Source organism: Megalops cyprinoides, chromosome 3, assembly GCF_013368585.1.
Source record: "Megalops cyprinoides isolate fMegCyp1 chromosome 3, fMegCyp1.pri, whole genome shotgun sequence".
In the NCBI taxonomy this organism is placed as follows: domain Eukaryota; kingdom Metazoa; phylum Chordata; class Actinopteri; order Elopiformes; family Megalopidae; genus Megalops; species Megalops cyprinoides.
The window spans coordinates 2,432,409-2,453,803 of record NC_050585.1 but is presented as its reverse complement, the minus strand read 5'-3'; the positions used below and the strand labels follow the sequence as shown (position 1 = coordinate 2,453,803).

The 21,395-nt window shown below is 39.6% G+C and overlaps 1 protein-coding gene across 1 annotated transcript; it reads left to right on the top strand.

Annotated features, from left to right (window-relative positions):
* The first annotated feature begins 7,264 nt into the window (after positions 1-7,264).
* Positions 7,265-19,556, top strand: LOC118774072 (zona pellucida-like domain-containing protein 1). The gene is made up of 9 exons (XM_036523191.1): positions 7,265-7,376; positions 7,749-7,975; positions 8,387-8,574; positions 9,150-9,222; positions 9,998-10,095; positions 10,241-10,324; positions 17,299-17,470; positions 18,051-18,153; positions 19,402-19,556. Exons 1-9 carry the CDS (start codon positions 7,277-7,279, stop codon positions 19,554-19,556), a joined length of 1,200 nt encoding a protein of 399 aa, XP_036379084.1. The 5' UTR covers positions 7,265-7,276.
* The last annotated feature ends 1,839 nt before the right edge of the window (positions 19,557-21,395 follow it).

Here is a 21,395-nt window from a genome sequence, read left to right as displayed (position 1 = left end):
TTGATGTTTCATGAGGAATGGAAGGTCCGGGAAGGCATGGAAGTCTGAGAGGAAGACTTCATCAACTGGGAGCAACTGTGAATGAAGGTGCATACTCCTCAACCAAGATGTCTGTGCATTGGTTTACGATATAAGGCAAAACAAATGACTAACTCTCAGTCAGTTGACTGCAAACTATCAATCTAGGACATGAGCAGGCAGCATCATCACAGTCTGTCGAGAACTTCACAGAGAGAGATACTGTGATTGGGGTGCAATGCATAAACCCCTTATTACGCCTGAAAATTTACGTTTGTGAACAAAGTAGTGCAGAGACAACAGGCAGTGGTCTACTGAGCAGTGAAAAAAGTCAAATGATCAGATGAGTCATCCTCCATCCTGTTCTCAACAAATGGAGTGCATGTGTGGCGCACACCAAAAGAAATATATAGGTCTATGTGCTTGTTTCCCATGGTGAAGGGTTCTGGTCGCTCAGTTATGGTGTGGGGTGTATTTTCCTGGGATGGTATAGATCCACTCAACCCCTTAGGTGAGGTAAATGGCAATAAATTCAAAGTCATTATGAGCTATTACCTTCATCCTAGGGTGAAGCATTTCTATCCTGATGGGAATTGTCTCTTCCAGGATGACAGTGCCCCCATCCACAGTGTAAAGCATATGCCAGGGCCATCTCAGTCACCAGATCCTAATCCATTTCAGCATTCATAGGAAGTTCTGGAATGGTGCCTAGAAGAATGGTGCCTCAGACAGAGTTACAGACACTTGTAGCCAAGGTGCATTTATGGGGCTCATGGTGGCACAACACTTTATTAAGACATTTTATGTTGCCGTTTTCTTCATTTCGTCAGCTACCTGTAGGATTAAGTAACACGATTTGCTCGCTTAGCAGACACCCATTTCAAGGGCAACTTACATAATTTACTTTTTAAATTTTTGAATTTTTAAAAAATGTTTTTATTTGATACACTTGATGACATTGATATTTACTAAATAGTACTTACAAGTACAGAAACACTTCCCCCTCTACACTGCCAATTTAGACTATCCAAACATATATTTTTGTCCAATGATTATAATAAAATTGATTGTAGTAAAAAAAAACCTTTGCAGAGGTACTTTATACTTTGCAGAGGTAACAATCTATTTGTTGTCAATTTGCTGTCTTCAGACAGTTCCCAAGACCTTATTCATCTTGAAAGGCTTCTAAGCAATCCTTGGACTGTCTGGCTGGAAATCTTTCACAGTGAAACACACTTCATGGGCATATGTAAAATGTCGGCCTACATTAGCTGCAACAGTCAGTTTGCAGTGGTTTTTGGTAGTTCAACCAGTGAGGTTACATTTTACACCAATCTCCTGTAGAGGGCAGAAAGGGGTAGTCTCTTTCAAACTGAGATTTTGGTATGTGGTGAACAAGTGGAGCTCCCCAAAGTACTGTATTGAGCTATCTGTGATATTATTTAATTAATGATAATTTTATTGATAAGAATCAGTCAAGTGCCACACCCTAGTTTTGGAATATGGCTGCCTTGCTAGTTTTTGTTCTACCAAACTGAGACATATGTGTTGTACTTTATTTTGTTTGTATGTCTGTTTATTAATGATGAGTGAATACAGTATTCCAGAACTCAATAGAATACTGTATTCATTGTATATTATGTCATCAAAACATGGGTCACTATGTTCATGAACTCATTTTTAAATGAAATAGATAGGTTCAATGACCTAAATGAGCTGATGAGGTAGATGTGGGCCCATCTATAAACTGTAAAGTGTCAAGCAGCCTTTGTTACAATATGAAAACCTATCCTGAATGCTGGAAACATTTTGGTGGCACCCCTTTATTATCAAGACTTTTCTTGTTCCTGATTATAACAAAGTCCGAATACACAAACAGTTCAGATTTTCCTTAACAAAATGCCTGGCACTTAATAGATTATTCGTAAAGCAGTGATACCAGAAATCCTACAAATTTTAATGAAGGTCAAAGAATAGAATGGAGCATAAAAGTTCAATTTCTGGCTCAATTCAGTTGGTCTCGACTGCAGCAAAAATTTTTAAGGCTTGATGTAGCAAGTGATGGCTCTGAATTTTGCTACATCCAAAATTTAAGCAAAAACAATAACTGCATTCATGAAAGTGTTGTGCTCAAGTGTGTTTAAGGGTGATGCAAAAAGATTCAAATACTTTAGGAGACTGCCTTCATCAATGAAATATAAATGAAATATCTACCCATTTATACAGTGCACACAGGACATACTGTAAAACAAAATAGCAGAACCTTCTGTTTCATGAGCTCTTATTTTTATGTTTGCCTTTTTATTAAAGAATGGACATCCTGCATTCATTCACAGTAAGTGTTACGGAAACCTGGCATCTGTCGATCATCACTGAGAAAGTGGTGTGTCAGAGAGGAGATGTTTGAAATTAGGTGGGTCACATGACTTCAAGAATGTACTTCTAAACATAGGGGGACATGGATCATCATAGTGTACAAAACAGTATCATTTAATTCCACTCCTCTCCCAAGTGACAATTCCCAGTGTATCCTCTTTCCAATCAAATCAACAACTTAAATGGCTAGAATGACTGTCAGGGAAGATTGATCATGTTTCAGCTTCTAATGTCACTTCCTGAGACACATAATGGCACAAGAAGCATTATAATGCGATGTCTGCACTGCAGCCCTTGCAGACTTTGTGGGAGGTATTAAGTCTTGAGCAAAGGGGCATGAAAGTGATACTAGGGGAGTTTTTCTCCTAGACAACAATAGCTGTTCACACCCACTGTGTTTTTACCATTGCAAGTTCATGTATGGGTTTGAAATGTAAAACGCTTTAATTTCACCCCACCAATATCTGGCCTGTCAGTCTTATGTGATGGAGAATAAAGAGTCGGTCAACTAATAGAAAAACAAGCTCAAAAGTACATTTACTGTAATATAAGTCTTTAAGTTAATGAAATGAATTATGCTCTATTTGATGGACCTTTGATGTGTGCTACCCTTTTGGCCTTTCAGTCACCAAACAGACAATCCATGCCTCAAGCCATGGGCTTTAACTCATCTCCCTCTGTGCTGTGTTTTTATTTTGTATAATCAGATCAGTTTCAACATATCTGACTCCAAATAACCTTTCAGGTGGTTTTTTCTGAGAATGTCAGCAGCCTTCCATGGTATCCATACATTCTCGAAGGAAAAGTGCCTTCTGGAAGTAAAATGTCAATCACTGGGTGATATGTATAGTATAACATGACATGTGTTCTTCTACCAAAGAGGGTCTATCCTGTGTTATACGGTACATCAGACAATAACACCTTTCAATCAAACAGGAGCAGTTGAGGAGCCTCCATGACTGACAGACTTGTACCAGCACTTCTTCTAACAATGGACCAGGAAGCTTGCATGCAACCAATGTTAACAAAGACAGTTTTTTTCCAGTGTTCTGTGACATACCTTGTAATCCATGTTATCACATTTCCATTATACATACTGTGACCTTTCATTCCCAAGAAAAGACCCTACCTTTTACAAAACAAACCACTCTCTTCTGAGAGCATAAACAAAGTATTTTGGGTCCACCAGACCCATCGATGGTAACTCCACAGCTGTAGGTGTTAAGTACCTGCTTACATAACCAAAATGCACCTATGGCAATTTTGCTGAAGCGGTATTTACCAAACCTGCTCCTGGGTCCTGGGGACCTAACATATGATTGTTATTTATTCCACCTGTGCTCTCAGTTGGGGTTATTAAGCAGTTAATTTACCTCTGAACTGACTTTAACATCATTTGTCATTTATTCGTTTGGTAGACCTTCTTATCAAGAGTGACTCACAGACTCATCATAGCCATATAGAGACATATAGTGCATGTAAGATACGCATAGTGCATTGTAAGATGAAGGGTACAGGCACACAATAGCAAGAAACACAAATCTTGTTAGCCTCAAGCTGAAAAGCATGGAAATGTTATGTTTGTAGGTCAGAAATGACGGCGTTAAGACAAGAATACTAGAATTGTAATGTAATTCTTTGGTAAAAGAATAACCTAACACTATCACCGCTTATTCCTTCATTATCAATACAGTCAAGTATGGAAAAATCACATCAGCTTATTATTGGTCCAGGCAATGGAAGGATCATTTAAGCTGAGATAACATACAAGATGGGTATACAGAACAAACCAACCCCTCTGACCGAAACAGTGCATTAGCAGTTAACCTCAAGTACAATCCAATATGCATCAATTCAATTCAAGTCATAAGGTCACTTAAGTGTAAACACATAAGAATCACAAGACTCCATATTAATGCCCATGGTTTTGGAATGGGATGTCCTATAAGCTCATATAGGTGTGATGGTCAGGTGTCCACATACATTTGGCCATATAGTGTATATAAACACATGGCCAAAAGAAGAATTCTGCTATGACTCCACCACCCACCATCTCCCTTCCCTCCCAAGGCTCCCAAATCATAGCTTTCTCATTGATCACATCTGTGTGTGTGTTTGTGAAACAAATGTTAAATGTTAATAGTTCCCTCTGTGTTTTACTTTGGAGGTGTTTGTGAAATAAACATTTTAACGGTTTATAGTTCCCTGTGTGTTTTTATCATAGAGGTGTGGTTATACTTTTAATCTGGATCACCTAATAACATAATGTTAATCTTAATCAAGGATGAAAACTATTTCATCATACATGATGCATCATAGCTTTTGCGTGCTGGTGGGGCCCCATGTCGTGCACCAGGTGCCCTTTTTATTTTTTCCCCCCTTGCCCTTCAAACAGCCTAAGTCCACCACTGTGTATCATAAGTAGTACCTGTGTCGGGAAGTGAATAGAAGATTCTTTGTCCCTCCGTACCGAGGCAGTGTAGCAGGACAGTTCTTTTTCTGGCAACTGGCCAAACATCTCCACTCGTGTCGATGACCAGTAAATAATTCTCAAAGATTCACAGCCACATTTTAAACTTGGCTCACCGGGACAAGGGAGAAAAAACTCGGCAAAGACACTTTTTCAGCCATCATCTCCAGGAGAAAACGTTTACGTGATCAGGAATCTCGTTGCCACTTTTATTATGCTCGTAAGTCAGAAATGACGGAGTTAAGATAAGAATACTAGAAACGTTTATTTTACTCAGCAAGCATGGTCATCCCAACACAGTGGCATTAACCCGGAAGCAGTCAAACATCCCTCATATACACCCTGCATATTGTACACACTTCCTGTGTAGTTCAATAATGCTGTTGCATTAATGCATTGAACAAAACAGGAAATATCCATATGAAATAATAAAATAATGATCAAATAATTGAAGTAATCAAATAATGATACGAGTTTTTACATAGTGCAAATGATGAAAGTGTTCTGATCTCATAACATACAAAGTGCCTAACAAAGAACTACGAAAGCAATCACATGAGCAACATAAGTAAGGGGAATGTCACCCACATGATGCTAGTATACACATATTTCCTAGTCCTCATCAATAATGCTCAGACCAAGTCCAAACAAAGAATAGTGACGTCAGATGCTAGGTATACAATATGTTGTGGTTCTGTGAACTGTAGGTGTATTCTGAACGCGTGGGTTTTCATTCTTTGCTGCAGATATGGGTTGCTGAAAATGTGTAATTACAATAACTGTTCAATGAGGCCTAGTTAAGCCACTAGCTAATTAGCTAAAGTTATTACCCTGCCCTGAATTTTTACGAGGAAGAAGAAAGGAAGGAAGAGATTCCAAACAGACATTTCTATACACTATTGCATTCATGTGTGTGGTATTTTGTCCTCCGCTCAGGCCAATGTTTTTCTTTTTATGTAACTCTTATAACGTGTTTTTCAGGAATGTGACATGTGAGACTCCCACTGTAAAAATATATGTGTAGTGGTTTGTGTCACATGAACCTGGGGTGTTTGACACTGACGGTGTCTTGTGTTTGATTTAATGTCAAGGATGAGCCAGTGCCACATGTGTTCAGTCTGGCCGAGGTGTGTCGAGGGACACACACCCCTTGTGTCACAAAAGTCGAGGAGCTCTCTCCAGGGGACTCTATATAACCCACATCCCTCCCCCCAGCTAACACTGAGATTCTGCTCAGGATCCTACAAGGTAAGATATCACCAGTAACTACATGAGTACATAGAGCACTAAATTTTCTCTTTGTGATCTTCCTCTTTACATTTGTCTAATCAAACTATGGCTAAAGAATATTTAAAAGTCTTTTATGTTTGCGCTACACAAGCATAAAATGTAGGGAAAGTACTTGGCTGAATATATACAGAGAATTTCTAAATCACTTTTTTAAAAGGCATTTGTTCACTATGCTCTCAGACACGTCATTTTCAATACTTTCCCTGGCTCTTATTCAAGTGTGTTTATCCTCGTATTCGGAAAACCTCAAATGAAAGAACGATAATTTGATAGACATTAAAGGTAAAATCTTTGAGAGCATTCAGCGAACGGCCCTAGTTCCACTTCAATGTCTGTCTTTGTCTGTATCTGCAGGCGGATTCATGTGTACATTTTACCTTTTTTCGTTTTGACTATCCAAACTAATGTGTGACATCTTTTTTATGCTTTTTGCACTTTCTACAACCTTATTTTGGAATTGTCAATTGTGTACAGTAGTAGGCTCGTCTCACTGCGACCACCTCTGCACTTGCACAGGAGTGCTAAGGGGAGATGAATGTCACCCTCCACTGCTGGGATTTAACCATGTGCATGATCTTTCGACTGAAATTGTGCTCTTTCTGTATTCAACAGTCTGCAGTGTCTTTATGTCTTTGTGTCAGTGTGGTGTTAGTCATACAAGAGGCTACTGCTCTGTTATCTTAGTCAATGTATGATGATGCTCTTTTTTCTGTCGCTGTGTCAATGTGTAACTGTGCTCTCTCTGTAAGTATGAATTTGTAACTGTGTTCTCCCTCTATGCCCATATGAGTGTGCAACCCTACTGTCCCTCTGTGTTTTTGTGTAACTATGCTCTCCTTCTGTATCAGCGTGTAACCGTTCTTTCCTTCTGTGTCTATATGAGTGCATAACTGTACTCTCCCTCAGTGTCAGTGTGTAACTGTGTTCTCCCTCTGTGACTATATGAATGTGTAACTGTGCTCTCTCTGTGTGCCTATATGAGTGTGTAGCTGTGCTTTCCCTGTGCATTGGTGTGACAGTGTTCTCCTTCTGTGTCAGTGTGTAACTGTGGTCTTCTTTACTTGTTTGTATGAGTGTGTAACTCCCTCCGTTCCCATTCTGTCTCTGAGCCAGAGTGTGACGATGCTGTCCCTCTGTCTTCCTATGGTGGCTGTTCTTCTGCAGCTGCAGCTGGGAAACTCTGCTTTGTACAACTGCTCCTCTGCATATGAAAGGATTCCAGGTGAGTCAGTTAGTCAATCTGTCTTTCTCTCTGCCAGTACACATCACACAGGTCCACTCTCTTTTTGCTACCTCATTTTCATCATCTTCAAATGTGTATTGTCAGTTTTATGATAAAGGGCAGACACATTACTGCATATTGACTTACAATACATGAGTCAACAACAGTATGAACTAAAAAGTTTAGATAGAAAGATAAATGAACACATATGCAATTTAACAAAGTTCACTTTAAATGATCAGTTTTATCTACAATCGAAATAGATGGATAATTACAAAATTCCATGATCAAATTAGATTTTGTTACATTACATCAAGCTTGAAGAGAAGACAAATTAAAAACAGGAGCTGACTCCATGTTCTCTGCATGCAGATAACAGTGACCTTGTTGTAGACTGCGGGACCAACCTGATAAGCCTGGAGGTGAACCTATGCACAGCTCAGTGGGCTGGCTTTGAGCCTGCTGGCCTGGCCTTAAATGGCCAGCACAATAACAGCCTGTGTAAGGGCGCCATTGACACCAGTGTGGACCCACCCGTAATCCGCTACCAGCTGCCCGTCAACAGCAGCCAGGAAAACCCCTGCCGACAGTCCCTCCAGGTGACCGCCATTGCTGACAGCTTCCACTGGGTGGTGCTGATGTTCTTCCCCACATAAGCAGTGCTGTTAACGGATGGATTTTGAGCCCTGTTCTCGTGTGCCAGCAGAAATGTTAGCAGAGAAACATCTTTTAAACACTATTGTGACTTTTAGAATAATGATAAATATAAATAATATATATAACATATATGATATATATATATATATATATATATATATATATATATATATATATATATATATATCATATATGTTATAACCTATATGTGAACAACATTAGTATTGACAACTTGTGTTAAAGTTAAAAGCTAAACATCTCTGCGCTAAAAGGGATGGGAATGAGCCCTATATTAGCCATTAAGTAGTGCCTGGGTACTGGAGTAAACCCGGCAGTCTTGTGTTTGGAGGCAGATTGTGGATGGGAGTCCAGGGCCTGGGATCTTCAGTTCCTTCTCCAGCATCCAGTCCATGATCATCACGGGCTTCATTGATACGCCGCGCTCCTCTGAGGGACTCATCAGCTACTCCACTGACCTGTTCTACCGCTTCTCCTGCCGCTACCCACTGGAGTACTTACTCAACAACACCCGCATCATGGCGTAAGTCCACCCCTCTGACCGCACTCAGAGCAAGGCTAAGACTAGCCCAATGAGCAAGGCTTAAATCTGCCTTTTGAAGACATATAACATTTTCAAAAAAAGCTGCTGCTATGTGTGTAAATGTTCATCTAGATGCATGTACATGACCTCCTATTAAAAGTAATTCAATAGCTACAGTATTCTGTTTGGACTTGTTATTTCTTGTTATTGTTATTTCATATTGTCATATACAAGACTTGTTTGTCTTTTTGTAAATCAATACATAAAAATTGATTAATGGTAATAAAGTTCACAATATGAAGTACATTTGTTTTCACAAGATGTCTGAAAATGCTTTAAAATATATAATTTGATGCCAATTATATATGTGCAATGGCTCGAATATAGTGTAGTATAGATTTCACAATATGCAACAACTGCAACAAACGTATTCTAGTTTGAATATTATTTTATAATGTATTCTTTTGTCATTAGAATGGTTGCTATTGTTTCCTGACTAACAGCAGTGTGGCAGGTGATACAAAGCTGTGGGATTGTTGTATAACTAGCCTTTTGTTATATAATGTCTCTTTCAGGACTTCAGTCTCAGTGGCAACTACTGGCAACAACGGCAGTTTCATCAGCGCTCTCAGCATGAACATGTACAATGTGAGAGAGAACTCTACATCAATAAAGTGTAAAACACAAAGTGAAACAGATCAAGGGAATATATTTTCTATGACTATGTAAATGTATCTATAGTGCATATTGCACAGAAAAATATATTATTATATAGATTGTTACCATGTAATTCATGTATTTTCATGCACACGCTTTAGAATATATTTTGTAATTCAGGAGACCTTATAATATATTGTATGAATTATGCATTGAATTGTATGTATGAACATGGCAAAATCTGATAAGGTGTAATCAATTCATTATTATTTTTTTTAACATAAATTACTTTATTATAAGGGAAAACCTAGTTGATTCTTCCTATGTGGAGTAAATAAGAATGATCAAAATTAAGGCAATGTTGTTTAAATGGGGCCCACTGTTGGAGCAAGCCCATATTCCACATCCAAGTCTCTTCAGAATTAGGTGAAAAAGACCTGCGATTCCCAGGGTTTTTCACCTTCCACAGACCAGAAGTGTGGGCTGATCTGCTGTTCTGATCACTGATAGGTCATTCGTCTAGCAAGTCTGTGCAAAATCAGTTAGGGTTAACCATATGGTTAAGACAAGTGTTAGGGACAGGATTTGGGTTAGGGCTAGGGATGGTACATTCACAGGTAAGATGGCATTGTTTGAGACTGGATTTTTTGAACAGATCAGCTTTGGTGCAGCTAGATTGTTCTCTCTCAGACTGACTCTCTTTCTTTCTTTTCCCTCCCTTTCTCTTCATCTCACCCTTTCCCCCTCTGACCTGATGTTCTTTCAGGACACTGACTACAGCCACCCACTGGTGGTTCCTGAGACAGGCCTCGCCCTGCGCACCAAGATCTATGTGGAGGTCAAGGCCACCAACCTTACTGGAAAGTAAGATTTATGCTTTGACTCCTGCCATTATCAAATAAAGCTTCATGCATAACACTGCAAATACTCTATATCTGTATCTATAAATACATATCTTATTACTGTTTCATCCAAAACTAAAGGACTATTGGAATGTCTTCTCTTCAAGTTTTCACGTGCTTCTGGACCGCTGCTTTGCCACCCCGTCACCTTTCAACGTTTCCAGCAGTGAACAACATGACTTCTTCATTGGGTATGATGACCAGCACTACTCCACCCTTTGCCTCCAGAGTTAGTCTACTGTCAATACAGTGCATTTGGGGAATAGTGTGTAGCTTGAAGATTGATATAGGTCAAGTGAGTCATCTGTTGGAAAGCTGAGACAAACTCCTGTGAAAACATATGTTGATTTGTAGTACTATATATATATATATATATATATATATATATAATTATACACTCATTGACCACTTTATTAGGTACACCTCTCTAATACTGGGTAGGACCCCCCTTTGCCCCCAGAACGGCCTGGATTCCTCGTGGCATGGATTCAACAAGGTGCTGGAAACATTCCTTAGAGATTGTGCTCCCTGCTAACATGATAGCATCACGCAGTTGCAGCAGATTTGTCGGCTGCACATTCATGCTGTGAATGTCCCATTCCACCACATCCCAAAGGTGGTCTGTTGGATTGAGATCTGGTGACTGTAGAGGCCATTGGAGTACACTGAACTCATTGTCATGTCCTGGAACGAGTTTGAGATGACGTGTGCTTTGTGGCATGGTGCGGTATCCTGCTGGAAGTAGGCATTAGAAGATGGGTAGACTGTGGCCATAAAGGGTTGCACATGGTCAGCAACAATACTCAGGTAGGCTGTGGCATTTAAATGATGCTTAATTGGTATTAAGGTGTATAATGTGTGCCAGGATAATGTTCCCCACACCATTACACCACCACCTCCAGCCTGAACCTGTCAGGATGAAGGCATGGATTCAGACGCAGACCAGGCGAGTACAGGTTTCAAGGGCTTTAATTGGAATCACTGGGCAGGCTTGAAGTAGCAGTACAGACAGAGTCAAAACCGGAAAAACAGTCCAAAGCAGGCACAAACCGGGAGCAGGGATCAGGGACGGGAACAGGCTGGGTCAGAACCGGGTAGGCAGTCAGATCAGGCAAGGAGGCAGGAGCGGCAGGCAGAGACGAGGTACAAAGTCAGCCAGGAGTCAACATGGATACAGCAGTATGATTAACAGGCAGGTACGCAACAGAGAAAATGCTGGAACAAACTAGCAACAAGAGGGAGACAAGCAGGGTATAAATAGGGCTGGGCTGATGAGGCGATGGGATGCAGGTGAGCAGGCAGGCAGGTGGGGGCGATCAGGAAATCAGGTGGGCAGGGACAGGGCAGAGAGCGGGGCAGGGCTGGAACACATGGGAACAGTAAACAAAAGCACACGGACCACATTGACAGACAGGGAGAACACAAAAACAACACCTAGGGATGGATGGATCCATGGATTCATGTTGTTTATGCCAAATTCTGACCCTACCATCTGCATATCGAGGCAGAAATCGAGATTCATCAGACCAGGCAATATTTTTCCAATCATATTCCATCAAATTTTGGTGAGCCTGTGCCTACTATAGCCTGAGTTTCCTTTTCTTAGCTGACAGGAATGGTACCCAGAGGGGTCTTCTGCTGCTGTAACCCATCCATCTCAATGTTCGACGTGTTGTATGTTCAGAAATTCTTTTCATAGCACTGTTGTAAAGTGGGGTTATTTGAGTTATTGTCGCCTTCCTGTCAGCTTGGACCAGTCTGGCTATTCTCTTCTCACCTCTGTCATTAACAAGGTGTTTTCACCCACAGAACTGCCACTTGCTGGATGGTTTTTGTTTTTTGCACCATTCTTTATACACTCTAGAGACTGTTGTGTGTGAAAATACCAGGAGATCAGCAGTTTCTAAGATACTCAAACCACCCTGTCTGGCACCAACAATCATCCGACGGTCAAAGTCACCTAAATCAGATTTTCTACCCCTTCCGATGTTTGGTCCGAACAGCAACTGAAGCTCTTGACTATGTGTTTGAAATTTTATGCATTGAGTTGCTGCCAGATGATTGGCTGATTAGATATTTGCATCAATGAGCAGGTGTACAGGTGTACCTAATAAAGTGGTCACTGACAGTGATCACTGAGAGTGACTGAAAGTGTATACACACACACACATATACACTATATATGCACTATATGGACAAAAGTATTTGGCCACACCTGTTTTTCAGGGTTTGGGCAAGGCCCCTTATCTCCAGTGAACAGCAATCTTAATGCTTCAGCATACCAAGACATTTTGGACAATGCTATGCTTCCAACTTTGTGGCAACAGTTTGGGGAAGGCCCTTTTCTATTCCAACATGACTGTGCCCCAGTGCACAAAGCAAGGACTATAAAGACATGGTTTGATGAGTTGGGTGTGGAAGAACTTGACTGGCTCGCACAGAGCCCTGACCTCAACCCCATCTAGTACCTTTGGGATGAACTGGAATAGAGATTGTGAGCCAGGCCTTCTCGTCCAACATCAATGCCTGACCTCATAAATGCTCTACAGAATGAATGGGCACAAATTCCCACAGAAACACTCCAAAATTTTGTGGAAAGCTTTCCAAGAAGAGTGGAAGCTGTTATAGCTGCAAAAGGGGGACCAACTCCATATTAAAGTATATGTATTTGAATACAATGTCATTACAGTGTAATGGTCAGGTGTCTGAATACCTTTGTCCATCTTGTATATATATATACACAATATATATATACAAGATATATATATATATATATATATACAAGATATATATATATATATATATATATATATATATATATATATATATATATATATAATCATTCGGTACCTTTCAAAATATTTGGCACAAAGTTCATCAATGATAGCCAGTTTCATGTTCTTTTACCTGTGAGTTTAAATTTTGCAAATATTTCAGAACATGGTTATTTTATTTATTTACAGTGGACATAGAAAGTCTACACACCCTTATGAGATAGCAGGGTTTTGAAATGTAGACAGAAGACAGAAATAACAACAATGTAAAGATGTAAATGTCAGACTTTTTCCATCTGTAATGTGATCTTCCAACAAACAAAAATCCAGAGAAAAAAACAAATAGTTAATTATTGGGAACAAGTATATTATATAAACATTATATATATATATATATATATATATATATATATATATATATATATAAACTACAACACCCTGATTGCATAAGTCTGCACACTAGGGCTGGGTATCGTTTGAATTTTATCGATCCCGATTCCGATTCTGCTTATTCTTGCTTATCGCAAGACATCAAACACAGTCTTTCATATCAACGCCATGCTGCCTGAAATGTTTGGTCAGATTTGATGTGCAACCTGACTTGCAGCTAATTAGCTTCCCACATGCATTGCACTTTGCCTTGTTGTCATTTTGTTTTCTAAAGCGAAGCCACACTTTTGGCCATTTACTGCGGTCCATCTTTCACACTGTTGTGACGTTAGCCATGCTAGCTCGTATTTAACCCTTTCTCACGTAATTTATTTTTATGCTATTTAGCGCGCGTATTACATTGCATGGTTTGTTATGTTTTCATCAGTGTTATTAAGCTTCTCATAGTTTTCAGCTAGCATTTGCTACATTTTTAACGTTAAATTGTTGTTTTCTCAAAGCTAAAATTAACTTGAATTTTTCCAATCTAGGGTTCTAATTGCACCAGTTTTAGCGTGCCAGTTTTAGCGCGCTAAACGGCTAATCACACCGGTGTGACTGTATGCGTGAAAGGGCTAAACAAATGGACACATAGACATTTAGAAACCGAAATTCAATTTTTTACGGGTACCCGGTACTTGGATTCGGTTCTAATTTTGGAACCGAGTTTAGGTTCCCCACCCTACTGCACACCCCGCCCAACTAATACTTTATGGAAGCACCTTTTGCATTTATTACAGCAGCAAGTCTTTGTGAATAAGTCTCTATTAACTTTACACATCTAGACTTTGGAATTTGATCCTACTCTTCTTTGCAAAAAAGTTCAAGTTCCTTCAAATTGCAAGAGGATCTCCTGTGTACAGCTCTCTTTAGGTCATTCCACAAGATTTGACGGGATTGAGGTCTGGGCTCTGACTGGGCCATTCCAAGACTTTGATTTTCCTTTTCTGAGGTCATGCCTTGGTCGACTTGGATGTGTGCTTTGGGTCATTGTCGTGTTGATATGTGAAATTCCTTTTCATCTTCAGCTTTCTGTCAGAGGCCAGCAGGTTTTAAATATCTTGCTATTCATTATCCCATCCATCTTGACAAGAGCCCCTGACCCAGCTGAAGAGAAGCAGCCCCAAAGCATGATGCTACCACCACCATGCTTCAAAGTTGGTATAGTGTTCCTTGGATGATGAGCTTTATTGGCTTTGCGCCAAACATATCTTTTACAATTTAAGCCGAAAAGTTCAACTTTTGTCTCGTCAGACCATAGCACATTTTCCCACATGGTTTGGGCTAACTGAATGAATCTTTTGGCATAATTTAGACGGGCTTGGATGTTCCTTTTTGTAAGAAAGGGTTTCCGTCTTGCCACCCTACCGCATAGCCCAGACATGTACAGAATACAAGAGATGGTGGTCACATGCAAGGATTGACCGGTACCTGCCAGAAGTTCCTGTAGCTCCTTCAGTGTTGCTGTTGGCCTCTTGGTAGCCTTCCTGATAGGTTTTCTCCTCATCCTCTCATCAACTTTTGAGGGTCATCCTGATCTTTGCCATGTCTCTGTGGTGCCACATTTTCTGCACTTATTGATGATTGTTTTGGCAGTGCTCCATGGTATATCCCGTGCCTTCGATATTCTTTTATATCCCTCTCCTGACTGGTACTTTTCAACAATTAGCTCTCACAGTTTCTTTGGCAACTCTTTGTGGACCATGGCTCTCCCAGTAGGATGCAACCCCAAGCATTCAAGCAAATCCTAAAGCAACAGCTGACTTTAATCTGGGTTTAATCAGACTCACTTTCATTGATGGCAGATGTATGCTATTTACCTACAGGCATGATTTTGAATGTGATTGGTTAACTTTGAACACAGTTAGAGCCCCCATTATGAAAGGGTGTGAAGACTTATGCAATCAGGGTGTTGTAGTTTTTTTATTTAAAATATTTGTTTTTAATTTATTTTTTCTCTGTTTTTTTTTGTTTGTTGGAAGATCACGTTACAGATGTAAAAGTCTGACATTTACATTGTTGTTATTTCTGTCTTTACATTTCAAAAACCTGCAATTTCATAAAGGTGTGTAGACTTTTTATATCCACTGTAAATAAATAGAATAACCATGTTCTGAAATATTTGCAGTATTCATACTGATACTGTATATTGTATATTGCATTCAGTTTCATGACAATCCAGTTTGTGAAAACCTATATTTACAAAATTTACATAAATGCAGTTTATATTTTATGATTCATAGGCATGATTTACAAAGAGAGAAAGACTGGGAGTGAGATCATGAGCAAGAAAAAGCATAACTGACAAAAAGTCTGAAAATGTGACCAAAAAAAAAAAACCAAATTTTACTTTGTTTTAATTTGTTGTGGCATCTTATTTCGGCCTGGTGTTTCACAGAGGGTCTGATTCAGGCTTTGGAGTACTGGGCACTTTTTATATGCACCTCACTATGTGGGTTTGAATTTTGGGTTTTCAGATTTGTGCAGACAATGTACCTTTTAAATGAATTCATAAATGTATAAATGTGTACATTTATAAATTAATTTCACCCTGGAAAATCAAGCCTCCCTTCTGAGAACTTACTGGCCAACACACATTCTCACAGAGCTCCAATGTGGCTGTGTGTCCTCATTGCATAACACAGCTGCAAGAAACTTGAAACTTTAATTATGAAAGCTGAGCAGATGTTTCCGAAAATTTAAGCTGTGCCTTTTCAATACTTCTGCATAAAATAGTGAGAGTTTCAAACATCAATAAGAAATATTTGAATAAAAAACTCAATAGCATTTCTCTCATTAATCTCATTAACTTAACACAGAAAAAGCAACATTAGAAACCATTAGCATACCAACATATGAAATACATCTTTATTGAACATGTGTTGGAATTCCTTATACGAAATGGTTGATTTAAAATTTAGTGTCAAAAGGAATGTTATGCCGGCATCTGTGTGCTGTAGCATCTCACACAGGAACTTGGTTGAAGTGCAAGAATATGTACATCTGGGTTATAAAAGAGACACACCCTTACTTCTGCCAAACTGTGCCCCAAACACACATATCTTATGTGGGCCTCATAACTTCCCACATCTGAATTTGCGTAGTGGTCACAGAATCACAGATACCTCCTGGGAAGCACTTAATTGGGGTTTACACGTGCATAACTTAAGCCTGAATTGACCCCTATGTGAACTTGTGAGGAAGAGTTAAGGAAGATCTATTTATTTTATACTTGGAGTGTGCACACATCATTAATCACTCATTTTACATTATTTTCCATGTCCTGTAGATCCGCAAAGTCACGCAGTATGTGTCACATTTCTGAGTATTTATGGTTTCCTTGCTGTACATTTGCAAGAATATTCAGATTTACATTAATACATAAATATCTGAATATATATATATATATATATATATATATATATATATATATATATAGATAGATAGATAGATATATCTGGATACATTTAGAACAGAATATCTGACATATTTATCTGGTCTTTTTCATGACTTGTTATTTTTAGTATGCTTTTTTATTATGTTAATTTCTGCCCTATACGCTGTAGTTATACAAATCTGATAGTACTGTGTCCTCAAACAGACCTTGCTCTCAGCTGAGAACTGTCTCATTGTGGAACTGTACACATCCTGTCCCCGTACTGTCGCTGTACTTACTGTATGCACTTTTGTAAGTCGTTTTGGATAAAAGTGTCTGCTAAATAAATAAATGTAAATGTAAATGTAAATTTTGCCTTTAACATTGCATCCTTGGAAGAAAGGACTCCATTTCCAATGATGCATTCAAAGAAATGGTTTTCAGGAATCCATCAAGTATCAGGGACAGATTGAACATCGTCTGGTTTTGACATTCATAGGAATGTATTATTTTTAATTTCCCATTTCTACATGTACACTCTTCATGTCTGATTTTTTGGCATGGGTGGATCCATTTTCTCATACAGGTGCAATATTGACCCAAGGACGACAGTAGAGCAGAACGGGGCTGCCGCAAATGCCAGGTTCCTGTTTGAGGCTTTCCGTTTTGTGGAGCACCACAACCAAGACATGTCCAGCCTCTTCCTGCACTGCATCGTCCGGCTCTGTGAGCCCAGTAAATGCCAGGAACTGCTGGGTGTTAGTGGATTCCCCCTCTATCCAGCTGTCTTGCACCACATCCTCATACTGTACTAGATACTGATGTACTGTATATAGCGAAATGAAAATGACATTTAGCTTTGGAGTCCCCCTACTGGACAGTCAGGCAATAGCAGTTCCCAGGTCTAAGGCAGACTTCTACAAATTTTCAAGCATATTTTATGGTCCAAAGCCTCAGTGCCACAGCCCTATAAAACTATAATAATGAACTGAGTTGAGGTGTTTGGTCTGTTACTGTGAATATTGTGATAATGAATACATTCTCTAATACATGGAAGAATATACCACATTTAAAGAATACAGAATAAGAGTATTACAAATGTATGGCCAACACACACACACACACACACACACACACTTTTGTGTTCATAAATTGCAAAAAAATGAAATAATCTGTTCAACCTGTGCTAAAGTATATGCATACACTAGCCCATATAAGCGTAAGAATATTCTTTAAAGACATGTATGAGAAAATAAAGTTTTTATTTTATATTTGACAAACGTGTTGACATACTATATATGTTCATTGAGGATAATCCATGGCTATAATGTGTTGCAGGTTTGCAGCAGGAAGAGGAGGAGGAGAGACCTGGAGCCATTCGGGTCTGAGGCTTCTGACTCAACTATGGTCTCTGTGGGGCCCATCTACACCACTGACACCGGTATGGCCGTATGCCATACTCCGACTCAGACATGCACACCAGCACTACAGGACATAGCTGTGTGTTTTCACTACGTATGACCTCTACTGTGATTATCTGTTTAGTGACACTGTGTTGTAACGTGCGGGCCATCTATACCAAGGCACAGCAGTGATATTGTAGTGTAACGTGCTGACCATCTATACTAAAGAACAGCTGTGATATTGTAGTGTAACGTGCTGACCATCTATACTAAAGCACAGCTGTGATATTGTAGTGTAAGGTGTTGACCATCTATAATAAAGTGCAGCTGTGGTATTGTAGTGTAACACACTGACCATCTACACTAAAGCATAGCTGTGACATTGTAGTGTAACATGCTGACCATCTATAATAAAGCACAGCTGTGGTATTGTACTGTAACATACTGACCATCTATAATAAGGCACAGCAGTGACATTGTAGTGTAACGTGTTGACCATCTATAATAAGGCACAGCTGTGGTATTGTAGTGTAACATGCTGATAATAAGGCACAGCTGTGATATTGTAATGCTAATAAGGGCCTACTGTGATTCTGTGTAATTCTCTGTAATGAGTAAAACTGTGAGCGGTACCTTATTTCTCTCATACTCTTTTACTTTCCAACAGACACTGTAGATCAGTCTTCTTCTGTTGTATATGGTAAGTGGTCTGGTTCTAGTGTTCATGGGTGTGTGTATGTATGCAAATGTTTGTGGGTGTATGGGCTTGTATGCATGCATGTTTGCATGTGGGTGAATGAATACATGTGTCATGCATGTTCATATGTGCATGCGTGTATTTGTGTGCGTATGTTGGGTGGGCGGGGTCATGTGTTTGAGGTAAGAAAGAGATACCTACATAATGTGGGTGTACATGTTAATAATAGAGAATGACATGTTTCTTGAGTGTACCTCTGTGGTTTGTTAAGAGAGTAAGACTCTTGAACGTGCCTCAATGTATTAATAAGAGAGAAAGACATGCCTCTTGAGTGTACCTCAATGTGTTAGTAAGAGAGAAAGACATGCCTGTTGTGTCTACCTCCATTTCTTAATAAGAGAGAAAGACATGCTTCTTTAGTGTGCTTCCATTTGTTAGTAAGAGAGAAAGACATGCTTCTTGAGTGTGCCTCCATGTTTTATTATGAGAGAAAGACATGCCTCTTGAGTGTGAGTGCATGTGTTAGTAAGAGAGTAAGACATGTCTCTTGTATGTGCCACCATGTGTTCCTCTCTGTTCTGCTCTACAGGTGGAGGTCAGCAGGCAGCAGATCCCTCTGGGGTCACAGGGCTGGCAGTGGGGATGACTATGGTCTCTGCAGGCACAGCCATGTTGGTCCTGGGTGGGTGGGCTGTACTCAAGAAGCTGCACTGGGGGACCAACCTTCTGCATACCTTCAGCTGAGTGGCCTTATCATTGCTGATCCCCAGCCCTGAGCTTTTCCTGCTGTCCCACCTGTTGCTTTACTCTTCACTGCCACCTTGTTCACTGTTGCAGACAGTGTATGAAATAGGCTCACAGTCATTTCCTGTCTCTTCCTTTAAATCTGCCATGTGTGAAAATCCCAGAGACATAAGTCGGGCTGCTTTACCAGATGGGTTTTCCATTGTCTCTGCATCTGATTTACCAACAAAACAGCTTCTGAGGACTAGTGATGAAGAAAAACTAAGTGTTTCTGATGTGATCTTTGAAGACATGCTTATCACATGAAAACTTGTTTCACAAATGGAATATACATTAAATAATATGGAAGCCAAAGGCCAGAACACAGTGAAAAGCTAATCTGCCTTTCTCCCTGTAGCTCTCTGAAATATTACATGTTCATATTCATATTAGTGTACATATTCAAAAGGTATTCCATTATCGCACAGGAACACAAGACTGGAGCCAATGCCTGAATTGTTGGAATTTATTTCCTATTCCAATCTGAAAACTTATAATTACAACTTTAGCTTAGATGTCGATTTTTAGGCAGTGACCACTGTAGAAGGCCTGTTTTATGTAGACTTAGATTTATGGCCTTCAGATTGTTAGGTATGCATGTGTGTGTAGCAGTGAATGTGCATTTATGTACATGTATGCCTCCAATGGTGCAAGTGTCTTTACGTTTGTGAGAGTGTGTGCATCTGTGCATGCAAGCATCCATGCATATGCATATGTTTTGAAAAGTAACATACCGCTAGGATTATTTGTACATTAATCTGCAGATTTCAGTTACCCCTGACACACCCCCACCCCCTCCACGCACATATGAGGATAACTTCACAGCCGTGAATGAATACAAATCACAGATTAAGTTCTGTTCATGCAGCTGGTAAATTGCAAGTAAATGTTACATGATAAGCTTTTAAATTTCTGTTGAAATGTCTGGTCAGTTATGGAAACATAAACATGTATAAAGCTGTCACATTTGAATATGGAATGTAAATTCTAACCATCAGATTTTGTGCAGGACCAGGGACTCTGTGAATCAGAATTTAATCAAACTGAATTACGCAACAATTTCAATGTTGCATGATTACACTATATATATATGTATTTGCTCTTGCTCGATTGCGCTAGCCTGGACGAGTTCCTGCTGTGTTTGTGGAGTGGCCTCTGTGCAATTACATTCAATAGGATAAAAATAAAAATTGGGGCTATTTACCTAGCTGTTAAATAAGGTAGGTCTGATTTGCTCCTAAAGTTGAATCTTTTGTTGCCATTTGGGGACAGAGAGGGAATTTTCCACTTTTTTCTTCCGTCGAAGCACTATCCAACGAGTTAGCTCGTTGGCAAACGCAGCTAATTCGGCTCTAGCCGACAAGAGGTTTTTTTGTGGTTTTTCGCCCTCTCAGGAGCAAATCTTTAAATATTTAAGCAGCACACTTTATCTAGCTAGTCGGGTAGTTTAGCAAGCTAGCCGGTTTGCTTGTTTAATTTTTCTACTGTTCTTCAACGTCAGATTTTAGGATATTCTGATTCTGGTTGTGTTAGCGCGTCTGCTGAACTGTAAATGTAGTTTTATTGTATTTAGGCTAAGTGGAATTTCTTGTGCTTGATTTCTGCCTTTGACTGTTCTGAGCCACATCGGTGCTTTTAGCACTTTTTAGCTGGTAATTCTGTCTCAGCAGTAAATCTTTATTTAGGGAAAGCGTGTTCAATTAGGGGAAAGAAATGTGGCCAAAGCTGTGCGAGAGTTGCTGGATGATCGGATTTCTGGAGGGAGACCTCCAGGATGAGTTCATCTGCGACCGTTGCCGA

Bases quoted from the DNA above. Each gene is read 5' to 3' on its own strand.
- LOC118774072 (XM_036523191.1), top strand. From the start codon at position 7,277: ATGCTGTCCCTCTGTCTTCCTATGGTGGCTGTTCTTCTGCAGCTGCAG. The intron at 7,976-8,386 runs GTGACCGCCATT...GTTTGGAGGCAG, and splicing joins CCTGCCGACAGTCCCTCCAG to ATTGTGGATGGGAGTCCAGG. The intron at 17,471-18,050 runs GTTAGTGGATTC...AATGTGTTGCAG, and splicing joins AATGCCAGGAACTGCTGGGT to GTTTGCAGCAGGAAGAGGAG.